The sequence below is a fragment of the Pelophylax lessonae genome (assembly GCF_965119305.1).
Source record: "Pelophylax lessonae genome assembly, chromosome: 12".
In the NCBI taxonomy this organism is placed as follows: Eukaryota; Metazoa; Chordata; class Amphibia; order Anura; family Ranidae; genus Pelophylax; species Pelophylax lessonae.
Window position 1 is genome coordinate 37,498,275 of NC_138779.1, and position 16,609 is coordinate 37,514,883.

At 45.5% G+C, this 16,609-nt stretch overlaps 1 protein-coding gene across 1 annotated transcript in view; it reads right to left on the reverse strand.

Moving 5' to 3' along the window:
- The window catches only part of ZBTB40 (zinc finger and BTB domain containing 40), an 80,786-nt gene that overhangs the window by 48,117 nt on the left and 16,060 nt on the right, over window positions 1-16,609 (reverse strand). Inside the window, exons 4-5 of the mRNA XM_082273186.1 lie at window positions 8,069-8,276; window positions 6,415-6,566 (exon numbers count right to left, since the gene is read on the reverse strand). Coding sequence (XP_082129312.1) covers window positions 6,415-6,566; window positions 8,069-8,276 — 360 coding nt within the window. The remainder of the gene's footprint in view (window positions 1-6,414; window positions 6,567-8,068; window positions 8,277-16,609) is intronic.

Consider the following 16,609-nt stretch of genomic DNA (forward strand, 5'->3'; position numbering starts at 1 on the left):
AGGTGGGATAGTTGGGCGGCCAGGTAGTAAAGGTTGAAATCGGGTAGGGCTACTCCGCCCAGATTGGAGGGGTTTTTAAGTTTACGCCAGGCAAGCTTATGCCTACTCTGGCCCCACACAAAGGCTTTAAGGAGGGATTCCATCTGTTTGAAGAATTTTAAAGGCAGGTATATCGGGGAGTGCCAGAGAACAGAGTATTTTTGGGAGCAGAACCATTTTTATAAGATTCACTCTCCCCATAACGACCAAAGGGAGCTTTGCCCAAATTTGGGTTTTGATCAGGTCATAAATGGGTTGGACGTTGTCCCGGATATAGTCACGGGGGTGTGACGTGACCAAGACTCCCAGATACTTAATCCTCGACACCCGCTGTAGGGGCAAGTGTGAGGGAGAGCGAGGCGGGGAGGGATGATCAAGAGGTAGGATCTGGGACTTGTCCCAGTTCATCTGCAGGCCGGAGTACCTGCCAAAGCGTTCTATCAGTTGCAAGGCCGTGGTAAGAGAAGCGTCCGAGTCCACCAAGTACAGTAACGTGTCGTCGGCATACATGCTAAGTTTTTCGGTCAGGGATCCCATACGCAGTCCCTCAATACCAGGATGATTACGAATAGCGATGGCCAGTGGTTCGGCCGCCAAGGCGTATAGTAAAGGAGAAAGTGGGCAGCCCTGCCTCGTCCCCCTGGTAAGCGGAAACGATGCAGAGGTCCTGCCATTCGCCAGGATTTTGGCAACCGAAGCACTGTACATCAAGCGGATCCACTTAATGAATGAACTGTGGGCCGAACCCGAACCTCTCCAAACATGCCCAGAGAAAGCTCCATTCTACAGAGTCAAAAGCTTTGGCCGTGTCCAGTGTCACCACAACCCTACTTCCCGAGTTCTCATGCCGAGCCTGTAGGTTCATATACAGTCTGCGAAGATTAAAAGATGTGTTTTTGCCGGGCATAAAGCCTGTCTGGTCTCCATGTATCAGAGACAAGATGACCCGGTTCAAGCGGATTGAAAGAATTTTCGTGAGCACTTTAACGTCTACCTGGAGGAGGGAGATCGGGCGGTATGATTCCGGAAATCGGGGGTCTTTGCCCGGCTTAGGGATTAGCACAATCAGCGCCTCTTTCATGGACGTGGGTAGCCTATCTTCCTCAAAGATGGCATTGAACAACCTCAGTAGCTGCGGCAGGAGAAGCTCAGAAAAATTGGCATAGAACTCGATGGGAAGTCCATCCGTGCCCGGGGACTTAGACCTGGGGAACCTGGACACGGCCTCAGCAATCTCATCTTCCGTTATCGGAGCCTCCAACTCAGACACCTGGTCATCCGTAAGTCTAGGGAACACAACCCCATCTAGTAGCAGGTGCATGTCCGTGAAGTCACTAGGGGCTCGAGACGTGTATAGATCTGCAAAGAATGAGCGGAACCTGTCAGCCACCACCTCAGGGTCAGTCACTAAGTCACCTGTATCCGTCTGTAGTGAAATAACAACTGGGGGCCTGTCCTCACAGTGTACCAGATAAGCTAGTAGTTTCCCGGCCCTCTCTCCATGTTCAAAGATCTTCTGGCGTTGGAAAAACAACTTGTTATTGGCCTGTTCAAGCTCAATTTGGGTAACTACCCTCGTCAGTGACCTAAGATGGGAAGCCCCAGCACTGGAGGGGTCAGCTAGAAAAGCAGCCTCCGCCTCCTGAAGATCGGCTACCGTACTGTCGTATGCCGCCGCCGATCTAGTCCTGAAGGCTTTTATTTGGGAAATCAGGGTAGCGCGGGCGTGAAGCTTAAAGGCCTCCCATACCGCCAAGGGGGACGCAGTACCCACATTTTCGCTAAAGTAGCGTTCCCACTGGGTGTCCAGCGAGGCCCCCGCCGGCAGTAGCGACAGCCAGAGCGGTCGCAAGCGCCAGGCCGGTGGTGACCTGGCGTGCGGCAGCCCGATCGACACCCAGTAGGGACTGTGGTCCGACAAGGATCTGGGGAGGAACCCCGCAGACACCAGTCTGGGAAGTAAAGTTTTAGAGAGTAAAATCAAATCAATACGAGACATTGAATGATGGGTAGTGGAGAAACAAGAATATTCCTGTCTTGTAGGATACCTGATCCTCCACGTGTCCACCAGGCCCACACTCTCCATCAGGCGTGCGAACCGGGTGGAGGTGGGGGTCCCACTCGAGTGGGGACTCGTCTGCAGCCTATCAATGCTCGGGTCCATCACGGTATTGAAGTCTCCGAGCCAAACCGCGGGAGTTCCCGGGTTTTGAGCCATATAAGACAATCCCTCCGTGATCACTGACATTGCAAACGGTGGCGGCACATAGTAAGCCAATATCAGCCAGGGCTCTCCAAATATCAGCACAGACAAGAAAATAAATCGTCCCCGAGAGTCAACCCGAGATCCCTGGAGCTGGAAGTGGACATACTTGGAGACCAGTATCGCCACCCCCCGCGAGTGGGAGGTGTGGGCAGAGTAATATACCCAACCTATCCAGGGGCGTTTAAGGGATAGGTGCATGCGGCCCTCCAAATGGGTCTCCACCAAAATCAGTATGTCAGGCCTATGTTTTTTCAAAATGGTAAAGGCCGCCGAGCGTTTTACCTTATCCCGCAGGCCTCTGACGTTCCACGTCAATAATTTAATAGTAGCCATAAGGGGGCAGTCTGAATAGGTCGCCAAGTGCGCTCAGGGATCTCGGGAAATGCCCTGTCCCGTGGTGACCCCGGGCGCGAGCGCAGCAACGAAACTGGCCATAAAGGTGAATCGCTCCACGCAGCACCCGGGCCATTCCCGGGGACACAGTAAGGGAAGAGCAAAAAGATTAGAAAACATGCATGCACAGTCCCATAAACAGTTGCAGTAAAACATAACAGAAAAAAGAAATCCCTATCCCCCCACCCCGCCCTGCACCCACCCCAACTTGTGCGGGCCTGTAGTCCCAAAAAAAAACAAAAAACAACAGCAAGGCCCCCGTTGTAGCCAGCCAAAAAAAAGGGGGGGGGGGGGGGAGGAAGTTCTTGTGCACGGCGTGAAAGGTTGTCCTCCATGTTAACGCCGGGTGCGGTATAGCACAAAGATCCAATTGCAGGGTGTGGGGAGGGGAAAAAGGAGGCCAGCAAAACTACACAAGAAAAAAAGGGGAGTCCTGGCCAAACGGGGGCCACACACCTGGCCCCAGCAGGTGCCGGGGGCGAAACAACGCTGGTCAGCAAGTCGCAGTCCTCTCCCGGGGCTTGAGGCGTGTTAGGACGTAGCTGGGCTCACAAGCCCCATCACCATCAACTGGGAACGATACCTCTCAGCCAGGTGAGGCGAAGCATAACTGTTCAGTAGCAGGTGGCTAGGATATGCGGATAGGATCTGCCCGGTCAAGGCTAAGGCAAAGAGTTCAGCAGCTGGTAATAAGGGGGGGGGAGATGCAGCCGAGACCCGGGCCACAGCCATAGTCATAATAAGGGAGTAGCAATTAAAAAAAAGAAAGGAAAAAAAAAAAAAGGGGGAGAGTAGAATGAGATAGCAAGCTCCTAATAACAGACAGTTACCGATTCAGGCGCGGGTTTCAAGGTGCTCCAACCACGTTATGACCACTTCCGGATCGTCAAAAAAATGAACCCGATCCTCGCCTTCAACCCGGAGTCTAGCCGGGTAAAGCATTGCATATTTAAGATGTTTAATCCTGAGTCTGCGTTTGGCCTCCATGAAGTTCTTCCTCTTTCTCTGGACTTCAGCCGAATAGTCTGGGAATATTGCCACCTTGCTGTTTCTATAGGGATATTACCCTTCTCCCTTGCCAGACGGAGTATAGTGTCCCGATCTCGGTAATTGAGGAACTTGGCAATAAATGTGCGGGGGGGGGGGGGTGCAACCTGGGGCGGAGGGCGGCCTGACAAGCGGTGGGCCCGCTCCACCACAAACGTGGGGGAGAATGATTCCCGACCATAGGTTTGAATCAGGAGGTCTTCTAAGTAGGTGGTGGGGTCTCTTCCTTCTGATCCCTCAGGGAGCCCTATGAAACGAAGGTTACAGCGTCTCAGGCGGTTCTCCATGTCATCTTGTTTGGAGAGGATTTGAGACACCTGGTCCTGCAAGCGGGCGGTGGTGTGCTGCAGCGGGGGGAGGGAGTCCTCCATTCCCCCGATCCGATGTTCCGCCTCAGTAACCCTCTCCCGCAGTTGCCTCATGTCTTGTCGGATCAAGGAAATGTCCACTTTTACCTCATCAATTTTGGAGGTTAAGGAGGCCTGGCAAGCGGAGATCGCCTCCAGCATTGTCGCCGTGTCAGCTCCACCTGTCGATCCCGCGGCCATGTTCGGCTCGGCGCCATCTTGGATCGGGGCCTCTCCGGCCTGCCGGCTGAACTTTTCAAGTTTGGCCGCTGCATCTGAGGGTTTCTTTGGCGGCGACATGTCCCGTGGGGTGCCCGGTGTGCACAGGAGAAGGTGGCGGTTCGTGTCGAGCCGAGAGGGTACAGGATAAGAGGATTATTATTAGGTTATATGGGTGACGGAGCTCCAGCTACTCACGTCTCACCTCATGCTGCGCCAGGCCACGCCCCCTCGACCTTCATGATTTGTGAGTACAGCACCAACTCTTCTAGGCATGGAATGAACAAGTTGGTGACATATTGCAACATCTTTTTCTATTCTTTAAGAAAGACCTCTTTTAGAGCCTGGACAAAAATCCCATTTTCTCTTTTGTTCATTGACGGACACAGCTCTTCAACTTCTTGACCGTAGGGAGGTCCCAAAGCAGTGTCAAACATAAGGGATGGTAACAGCAGAAAAAACAAACTTCCCCAAGGCTACACATAGCCAACCAGGTAACTTGGAGCTCAACTGTCAACAACTGGAACTCACCAGAAAAAAACACCCTCAAAGATGACAAGTCCTCTAAACAGCAGCCTGCAAAACTTTGCGGCCAAAAGAAGCAGCTGCCAACACATCCACTTTATAAAACTTTGTGAATGTGTGTACAGATGACCGCCTCGCAAACCTGCATCACTAACACCTGATGACGGAAGGCCCAGGAGGCACTAGGCGCCTGAGTAGAGTGCACCTTGACCAGGAAAGGTGGAACCTGAACCTTAATAGAATAAGCCTGAACCATAGTCGGTCTTGATCCACCTGGAAATGGTCACAACAGAATCAGCATTCCCCTTGCGAGGTCCATCCGTGTGAACAAATAGGGAGCCTGATTTCCTAAAAAACTTTGTGGCTGCCAGATTGGGCGCACCTTGCCCTCCTTCCTGGGAAACGATAAACAGGTTTGAGTAAAAACCTTGAAAACGTTCCAACTTGGGAGCCAGAACAATCACCCCTTGAAGTAACAAATCTTGCACTACCCCATAGAGATCCTTTAATCGATCTGGGGAGAAGTGCAGGTTGAAAGGGAAGAACCCTTCCAGAGGATATGATCGAAACTCGATCTTGTAGCTGGAGCGAATAACTTTGTGGAGCCATTCGTTCTGGATCAGGGAGGTCCACGGATTCGGAAAGCAGCGAAGACGTCTCCCACCCTAGATATTTTTCTGTAACTGCCTGCCCATATGAGGTATGGGCAGACAGCTATGCTGAGAGCCAGATATTGCACCTGTGATCTACTGATCACAGGTGCAATGCTCTGCAGGCTCCATAAAAAAAATAGAAAATAATGCACATTTTTTTTTTACCTGCAAAAAAATGTAGCATTTTTTTTTTTTTTTCAAAAAGTGAACTTATCCTTCAATGACTTCTTAGTGACTGCTTCAACTCCACACCACAATGTGCAATCTGGGAGTGCAGCTACCTGGAGATCTTGGTTGCAAACAGCAAAGTCACTGAAGTACGATTCAATACGAAAGCAGTGAGGCTCCCTATGTGCTCACACAGGGCATCATGAATAATAGGGGATTCCTCTCCCTGGTTTACCGGTCTCATGTTTCAGACAAAACTTTAGGAATGGTTCACAGATTGCTTTTGCCAGCATAGCTATGTGCATTCATTCATAAAGGGGACAAATAAAGTTGCTGCAGGTATATGAGAAGGCACATATAGGTGCCCCCTTATCACACACTATTTAAAACATATCCTTCTGTTGTATGCTAATAAAGGAGAAGTCCACCCTAAAACTAAAATGTCTGCATCTATAGATCTCCACGTTCTAACACTAACCTATCTAGCCCTAAAAAGAAGAAATCAGTATACATAACTTTTTTGATTTGTTGCTACGGGGAAACAGACTGTTCTTACTTAAGGCATGTTTGTGAATGAGGACTAGATCTTATTATACACATGCTGTGCAGGTAAACGCACTTCAATGAACAATGCACACAGCGTTCTTACACCCGCTGAACAAGAATATGGCAAGTGTAACACTAAAATATATTCGTGCCTGTACATGTATGCATCAAATCATATCAAGTCTTCTTAAAGAAAAGCTATTGTAAAAACCTTTTTTTCAATGTTAGTAAGAAAGTCGTCCTCTGCTGTATCTAGGCACTCAATGATTGGGCTGAGTTCTGTAATGCACTGGATCAGCTCTTCTCTCCGTTCCATCAGAAGATCAAATAAAGTCTTTTCTTTTTCCACCAATACCGGAGGCCCTGTGACAGACAAGACAACGAGGCATAAAGCTTGTGCAAACCAAAAGATTTGTAGTTTCTGTGCTTGAGGGCCCATGTTATGTGTAATATGAATATTATGTGTATTATGATGAATGTGTAATATTACGAAACCCAACGCACCTTCAAAACATGTGAGCTAAAAACACAGCGTCTTGTGTGTTGCACTGCAGAAAAAGGCAAAAAGTGGCTATTTTTCATGCACTGAGGTGCATTGCAGCCCGTTCAATTTTCACGGACTGTTGAATGCAGCACACAACACACAAAAGCACACAGGCTGGAGTGTACTGTGTTGTGGTATGAATAGGCCCTTATTAAAAATTAGGGGGAAAACAGTTGTGTAGGTGCTACAACCTTCCCATCTAATATTTGTCCCAAGGGTGGACAAGCCCTTCCATAGATAAATGTGGACTCCTCTGCGCATGCAAAAAAGAAGCTGCATGGCACCTGACAGTGAGGATTTTGGAGGAAGTATAAACTTGGAGGGGGAATTTAAAAGATAATTGTAGGAAAAAATGCAGTTACCCTTTAGGACAGGGGTCCTCAGGGCCCACTAACAGGCCAGGTTTGCAAGATAATTGAAATACATCCCAGGTGATATAATTTGCTGCTCAGTGATTGCAGTACTCTAGTCTGCATCTCCCCAAGGTAATACTTAAAATCTGGCCTGTTAGTGGGCCCTGAGGACCGGAGTTGAGGACCACTGCTTTAGGGCACCATTTATCAACCAGGATTCCTTCAAAGGTTGCTAGGGGCTCCTTGAAGAAAAGGTAGTGGAGCCGATTGATCTCTACAATGACCACCAGAATCAAAGGTCACCAACATTTTCAATTTATTATTTGTTCAGATTACTTTGTTTTAAGCTGAATTCACACCATGTGCGGTGACAGACATTTTACTGCATTGCAAAATGTCTGTCACCACAGGGACATACAGGAAACAATTGTTCCCTATGTGACCCATTCACACTGCAAGGCAGCTTGTGCTGCAGCACGCTGCAAAAAAATGCAGACATGCTGCAGTTTATCACAGTGCACTGTACAGCAGCGTAGCACATTACACTGATGTACAATGAATGATGTTGTGAATAAAATGTATGCTTTTTTCTACTTCACAAAAAAAAGAAAAAAACACAATAATACACTGTCCTCTACGGCAGCTGACAACAGACAGCTCCTGGAGTAGTAAAGCCAACTGGCAGCTGTCCATAGTAGTGTGAACCCGGCCATATAGTACAGGGGAAGGAGTTAAGTATATCCCATGCTTTATTCCCATGCTTTATTCTTTTATTTAAAACTCTCTCCATCTACTGACCACATAATTGTAACCTAAACTGTTAGTAGGAGTTCCCTGAGACCTAAAAACTATTTCAAAGGGTGGGGCTCATACATTAAAAAAACCCTGGACTAATGGAAAATACAGGTGAAAAAAATCAACTATATATAAAAATACGCAAGTAGGCTTAGACTTGAGTTTCCTTTTACCTGTATCTACAGCTACTTCCTCCACAGGATCTTCGGATTTTGGCTCTTTTTCAAGCAGTGCTTCATTCACACTTGGGTTGGTGTCCCGGCACAATTTCAGCAAAGCCAGGACAGTCTCTACGACAATGCTTTGCCCATCTTTAACCTTTTCCAGAAGTTTGGCAAATGTTGAACTCCCCTCTTCAGCTTGGCAACATTCTACCACAACCTGCAGAGGAGCACAATGGCGTTAAAAAATACCATATATTTTGAGATAGAGCGACACAGCTGATTGACAACTCTGTGCCATAGTTAATACCAGAATGGCTCACGAAGCTTGAAGATTAAAGTGGTTGTAAACCACGGACATAAAATATGAACAAAGCATATCCTTCAATAGTGTGTACTTGTTTCTATTGAGAGCATTAAGTTGGAAGATTAACTAAAACAGGAGCACTCAGAATCTAGTGCAGCTGTGCAAAGTAACCAATCAGCTTCTAACTGCAGCTTGTTCAATTAAGCTTTGACACTAAGGCCCCTTTCACACATACTGTCCGTTTGTCCGTTTTTCATCCATCCGTTGACGGATGAAAAACGGACATCAATGTATCTCTATGTAAAAACGGATGACAACGGATGATCATCGGATCATCTGTTAACATCCGTTTTCATCCGCTTCCGTCAATGTCCGCTTTTTTGAACGGATGAATGCCCTATTTTTAATCCGTCAAAAAAACGGATCTGACGAAAAACGGATGACAACGGATGAAAAACGGACGACAACGGATGAAAAATGGATAACAACTGACGAAAAACGGATGAAAAACTGATACATTTGACGTGACTGAACTGATGAACTGAACATGTGTTCATCAGTTCAGTCACGTCAAAATGAATCCGTTTTCCATCCATTTTTTGTCAGTTGTCATCCGTTTTTCGTCCGTTGTCATCCATTTTTTGTCTGATCCGTTTTTTTGACGGATGAAAAATAGGGCATTCATCCGTTCAAAAAAACAGACATTGACGGAAGCAGATGAAAACGGATGATCATACATAGAGATACATTGATGTCTGTTTTTCATCCGTCAACGGATGGATGAAAAACGGACAGCATGTGTGAAAGGGGCCTTCGACGTGGAAGCTGATTGGTTTCTATGCACAGCTGCACCAGATTTTGCACGTTCCAGTTTTAGTAAATCTCCACTGCTATCTGTGTGAGGCACTTCTGACATGTTTTCCTGACACCAAGAGAAAAAAGGTGACAGGGGAGGGAGCTCTAGCACACTGTCTGTGATTGACAGCCCCAACTTTGTTCCTGTGTGCTGTGTGAGCTGGTGTGTTTCCCTTCTCTACAATTCGCTCTTAGCTCTCCTCACTGAATGAAACTTCAGCTCTCTGCCCCCTGCTTTCTGACAGGTCAGACAAACTTTCTACATTCTACACTTTGAATAGATGGGGAGAATAGAAGGCTGCAGATAAACTGTTCATACAATTCATATTTCATATGAAGGGAGCGTGTCTCCCGAAACGCGTCACCGGTCCTACGACAGGGACGACTACCTCCACGTGTGTGGACTCATTCTATGCGATATATGTTCAAAAAGTATCAATACCTGGTTTAATGATCATGGTATCACTGTGCTTGATTGGCCAGCAAACTCATCTGTGGGATATTGTCAAGAGGAAGATGAGAGACATCAGACCTAACAATGCAGATGAGCTAATCAAAGCAATCTGGGCTTCCATAACACCTCAGCAGTGCCACAGGCTGATCGCCTCCATGCCACGCCGCATTGATGCAGTAATTCATGCAAAAAGAACCCCAACCAAGTATTGAGAGCATACTATACTGTACATGGATATACTTTTCAGTAAGCCAACATTTCTGTATTAAAAATCCTTTTTTTTTTTTATTGGTCTTATCCTTATTTTCTGAGATTCTGAATTTTGGGTTTTCACTAACTAAGCCATAATCATCAAAATTAAAAAAATTGCTTGAAATATATCACTCTGTGTATCTATAAAAAAGATTTGAGTTTCACTTTTTGAATTGAATTACTGAAATAAATTAACTTTTTGATGATATTCTAATTTTGAGATGCACCTGTATTTTCTGTCTGCTTCATGTGAGCAAATCAACAGATTGCCTCCTTGTTCTGCTTCTTCCTCTCACACTTCAGTCCTTCTATACAGGGACTGCAAGAGGCTGATACCAAGTCAAATTCAGATATTTATATTGCTTGCATAGAGTTGCATTAATTTCGGTCTTTTATATCTGCCTACAGTTCAGCTTTAACGCACACCAATGCAACATGATCTCATACAATTTTCTTTTACTATTTACATTGGTTATGGTCACTAAGGGGCTGAGCAGAGGGTGACAGGTCTTCTTTATGAAGTAGATCGACTTCTAATATTGCCTCTCTGGACTGCAGAAGGAGATCAGGGACACAAGAGTCCCAGACCTTCTTCTTCCCTAGTATCTGGTGTGGCATGGACATTAACTTCAGGTTCCATTCAGAGCTCTATTGGGACTTGTCCACCTCCGTCTACCGGACAGAAAACTCAGGGAGATGAGCCCCATAGACATCTATGGGGCTCCACTGCACAGGCTTGGGTGGGAAGACGACTTGCAGCACTGGATTTCAACAAATATAGGAGGCCGCAGCGTCGGACCTTGGTAAGTATGCATCTGTTGAGAAGGAGATCTGTTAACTCAGCGAAAGGGGGGGGGGTTAGAAAAATATACTGCGTCTAAAAAAGCATTTATTCTTTAAAGTAGAATTTCAGGCTAAACCTAACTAGTCCCCTCCCCTCTTAATATCTATAGTGACTATCATGTGTAAGAAGGATATAAATACATGCCTATTTTCATGTAGCTTTGGTCCAGTCATGTGGTGGCTGCAGGCAAAAAGGACAGAATGCCGACAACAAATGGGCAAGGGGAGCCTATCGGTGAGGCTACAGCTCACAGGCCTTCCCAGCCGCTGTCAAGTGCACTCGCCTCTCCCCTGCAGCCAACATTTGCCGACACAGAGTATTATGTAACCAGACTAGAGCAGGCTGAAAATAAGTATATGCACTTTTTTTTTTTTTTTAAAACACAGGTTAGTCAGTATACAGCAGGTACAGAAAAGAATCACCCCCCTCTAAAATAATCACGTTTTGTTGCTTTGCAGCCTGAAATGAAGACCGACAAGTGTTTTGTTTTATCCAGCTGTATTTACTCAGTGCAATTTAGAACATCCAAGTGAAAAATATAACAGCAATATGTCAGAAAAAAAAAAAAAAAAAAAAAAAAAAACAGAATCAGCTGGAAAAAGAATCATCCCCTTGTGTCAGTATTTTGTTGAACCACCTTTTGCTTTAAATTCCAGCCTTTAGTCTGTTGGGATATGTCTCTACTAACTTTGCACATCTAGACTTTGCAATATTTACCCACTCTTCTTTGCAGAACTGCTAACGTTCAGTTAAATTTGATGGTGACTGTTTGTGGACTGCAGTCTTTAAGTCATTCCACAATTTTTCAATGGGGTTTAGGGTCTGGGCTCTGACTAGACCATGCAAGGACATTCACCTTTTTTCTCCTTCAACCACTGCATGGTCATTTTTGCTGTGTGCTTTGGGTCATTGTCATGTTGGAAGGTCAACCTTCTTCCCATTGACAACTTTCTGGCAGAGGGCAGCAGATTTTCCTCAAGAATTTGATGGTATTTTGCCCCATCTATTTTTCCTTCTATCCTGACATGTGCTCCAGTCCCTGCTGCAGAGAAACAACCCCATAAACAGGATAATATCCCACTCCATAACAGGATGTTACCATCTCCATAACAGGATATTATCACCCCCCATAACAGGATATTATCACCCCCATAACAGGATATTATCACCCCCATAACAGGATATTATCACCCCCATAACAGGATATTATCACCCCCATAACAGGATATTACCACCCCCCATAACAGGATATTACCACCCCCCATAACAGGATATTACCACCCCCCATAACAGGATATTATCACCCCCCATAACAGGATAATACCACCTCAATGCTTTACTGTAAGAATGGTGTAATCTAGATGGTGAACGGTACAGGCGGTCCCAGGGTTACAAACAAGATAGGGTCTGCAGGTTTATTCTTAAGTTGAATTTGTTTGTAAATTGGAACAGGTACTTTGTTTAAGTGTACCTCCAGCCCAAAAAATAATTTTTAAGTTTTTTGGATAGCATAGAAGAGTTAACATTTTCTTTGCTGTCTGTGCCCCTGTTCAGAAGATTTCACCTCACTTTGTCCCTAGGACAATTGGATTTTAAACATTTTGAGTTGTTGTGGAAAGAAGGATTGGTGAAAGCTTCAGTGGAGAAACCTTTTTCCATGAGAACTTTTCCAGGAGTGAATTTCCCTTCCAAGGGGGAGATTTCTCCTCACTTCCTGTTGTCTCCCTCCGTTTGTAAGTAGGAGTCGTTTGTAAGTCGGATGTTTGTAACCCGGGGACCGCCTGTATTGGATTTCAGCCAGACATATCGTTTGGGGAGGAGGCTAAATAATAAAATTTTAGTCTCATCCGACCAGAACACTTTTTTCCATGTGGCCTCAGAATCAAGGTGTGTTTTTGGCAAATATCAGTGGAGACTGCATGCGGCCTTTCTTGAATAGTGGCTTTAATCTTGCAACCCTCCTATACAAGCCCCATTTGTGGAGAATTTGTGATACTGTTGTCACATGCACACACTGACCACTCTGTCATCAATTCCTGCAACTGCTTCAGAGTTGCTGTAGGCCTCTTGGTAGTCTCTCTGGCCAGTTTCCTCCTGGCTCACTTTCATCCAGTTTGGAGCGACGTCCTGATCCAGGGAGGGTCTTGTGTTGTACCAAATACCTTCCACTTCTCAATAATAAACTTCACTGTGCTTCTAGGCATTAATAAAGCCTTTGACATTTTTTATATCCATCGCCAGACTTGTGCCATTCCACAACTTTATTCTGGAGATCTTATAACAGTGCCTTGCCACCTATAGATGATTGTTTGCTTCGGTTGCACTACCAGGGACGGGAATGCTCCAGAAAAGCTTTTTTTATGCTGAGCTAATCAAAAGGACCACAGCTGATCACAGTTACAAGTCAAATGGATTTGTGTGCCATTAAGAAGGTGATTAGCTATACCTGATTGAGTTTACAAGTCATTTTTAAGAGGGGGGGGGGGGGGGTGATCCTTTTTCCAACGTAGTGATTCTTTTTTTGATTTTTTTTTCTGACATGTTAGTGGTATATCTTTCACTTGGATGTTATACGTTGCACTGAGTAAATACAGCTGGATATAACAAAAGCCGTGTCGGTCTTCATTTCAGGCTGCAAAGCAACAAAATGTGATTATTTTAACCACATCCCGCCCGGCCTATAGCAAAATGACAGCTGGCTGGTGGCTCTCCCGTTCTGACTGGACATCATATGGCATCCTTCACAACAAGGCGTTGGGTAGTATGATGTGTCACTCCGACATACCGCATCTCTGATCACGCTAAAGAGCCTATGATGAAGGCTCTTTACCATGTGATCAGCTGTATCCAATCACAGCTGATAACAGCTTAACTAGGAAGTGTCGATTATCGGCATGCCTCTATTCATGCTGGCAGGGCATGAGTAGAGGAGCGTCAATAAGAGTTTGTCCTGACAGAAGGGGGTCTGCACTGATAATCAGTACAGTCCCATCAGTGATGCCTTTCAGTGCCTCCTCAGCAGTGATGTCTTTCAGTGCCAACTATCCGTGCCGCCGAAAAATTATTTACAAAATTTTATAACAAATGAAGAAAAAAACTTATTTTTTAAAAATTTTTTGTCTTTTTTCATTTGTTTAGCAAAAAAAAAAAAAAAAACAGTGGTGATCAAATACCCCAAAAAAGAAAGCTCGGTCTCATAAAAAAATGGTAAAACTGTAGTTTGGGTACAGTGTTGCATGACCGTGCAATTGTCATTCAAAAGTGTGACAGCGCTGAAAGCTGAAAATAGGCCTTGGCAGGAAGGCGGTGAAAGTGCCCTGTATTAAAGCGGTAGTATACTCATAAGAAAAAAAAAAAAAACCCCTGCAAGACAAGGGCATAATGAGCTAGTATGCATCGCTTGGGAGTCATTTTCCAGCAACTTCCCAGCAAGGAACTCTGAAGGTCCGCCGGACCTTCAGAGCGCATGCGCCGCTAGCATCAGCGGCTGCATGCAGTGCAAATATCTCCTAAACAGTGCCGGTTTAGGAGATATTAATTGTACCTACAAACCTTATTATAGGCTTACCTGTAGGTAAAAGTCACAAAAAGCGGAGTATAAAGTGGTTAAAGGGGGTTGATGCTTTTCTATATCCATTGTAGGTGTTTAGGGGAAGGAGGGAACATTATTAGGACTGGTTATGTTTAGCCTGAAATCCTACTTTAACCTAAAATAAGAATTACATTACATTACTTTTTCCCTCATCATAGTACATGATTTTCGATATTTTGTAGTTAGTAAAATATATGATCCTGCCAGTGTCCTCCACCCAGCCCCACTTCTGGTCTTCTCCTGTCAAAACTAGTCAAGGCTACATACATGTTGTCAGGTGATGTGCTTGCAGCTCCACTGTCAGTCTATCATATCACAGATGGACTCCCCCTATACAGCCCTGCAGGAGAATGACTGATAGCTTTTCCAACATATCTGTACAATTGTGACCAGGCCCTGCCCTGCTCTCCAGCTACAACCTGCAGCTTATTGAAATCACACGATCAATTAAAACAAGAGCATGCATTCCTTCACAGACACTTCAAAGTAAAATGGCAACAAAAGCAATACAGGAATAGAAGGAGCATGACTAGCCACCTGAACTTAGCATGCAATGTTTCAAAAACATAAAAAACATGACTGGCTGCTTTGAACAACACTCTAAAGTAGGTATAAAGCCTAAATATGTTTTACCTTAATGGATTCCTTGTATTAAGGTAAAAAAATGTTTTAGGCATCAATATCCCCCCCTCATCTTTCCCTTTTACTTACCGGAGCTCTCATTTAATTCAGCACTAGGCCCGTCTGCAGCTCTTCTCTCCCTTCCTGATTGCACAGACTTTATTGAGGCAGCGGAAGCCAGTGGCTCCTGCTGGTGTCAATCAAAGCCAGTGACAAGCGAGTGGGGACGGGGCTGAACCCTGCTGTCTGTGCCAATAGACACAGACAGCGAGGTTCAAGAAGGAGCCTGCATGAGTCTATAGTGGCTTTCAGCGCAGGGGAGGAACCAGGAGCACCGGTGGGGGACCTGAGAAGGGGAGGTTCAGAGCTGCTCTGTGCAATTCCATTTCACAGAGCAGATAAGTACAGTGGATATAAAAAGTCTACACACCCCTGGTAAAATGTCAGGTTTCTGTGATGTAAAAAAAAAAAAAAGAGAGACAAATATAAATCATTTCAGAACTTTTTTCACCTTTAATGTGACCTATAAACTAAACAACAAAACTGAAATCTTTTAGGTGGAGGGTAGTAAAAATAAAAAAAATAAAATAATATAGTTGCATAAGTGTGCACACCCTTAAACTAATACTTTGTTGAAGCAACTTTTGATTTTATTACAGCACTGTCTTTTTGGGTATGCGTATCAGCATGGCACATCTTGACATGGCAATATTTGCCCACTCTTCTTTGCAAAATCACTCCAAATCTGTCAGATTGCGAGGGCATCTCCTGTGCACAGCCCTCTTTGGATCATCTCACAGAGTTTCAGGTCTGGGCTCTGGCTGGGCCATTCCAAAACTTTAATCTTCTTCTGGTGAAGCCATTCCTTTGATGATTTGGATGTATGTTTTGGGTTGTTGTCATGCTGAAAGATGAAGTTCCTCTTTATGTTCAGCTTTCTAGCAGAAGACTGAAGGTTTTGTGCCAATATTGACTGGTATTTGGAACTGTTCATAATTCCCTCCACCTTGACTAAGGCCGCTATTCCAGCTGAAGAAAAACAGCCCTAAAGCAGGATGATGCCACCAGTGGGTATGGTATTCTTCTGGTGATGTGCAGTGTTGTTTTTGCACCAAACATATCTTTTGGAATTATGGCCAAAAAGTTCAACCTTGGTTTCATCAGATCAAAAACACAATTTCCCCACATGCTTTTGGGAAACTTAGATGTGTTTTTGCAAAATCTAGCCCATAGCTCAGACATATGAAGAATACGGGAGATTGTTTTCACATGTGCCACACAGCCAGTACTTGCCAGATACTCCTGTAGCTCCTTTAACCACTTTACCGCTGAGTACTGGAATAGTACGTGGCCAGACTCCTACCCTGTAGGCGGCGCTCGCGCGCCGCCGGAGGCGCGCTCCCGCTGTTTTCATTCACAGCGGGAGTCGGGCCAGGGGAGGAGCAGCGGCGATCGCCGCTGCTCTGCCCCGATCGTCGGGGATCTAGTGTGGAGATCCGCCCGCCTGTGTAAACACAAGCGGGCGGATCTCCTCAGTGACAGGGAGTGACAGATCAGAGTGTTCAGCATAGCTGGACATCCGATCTGTCCCTGTCTCACACAGTCACCTCCCCCCTCACGTCAGTAAG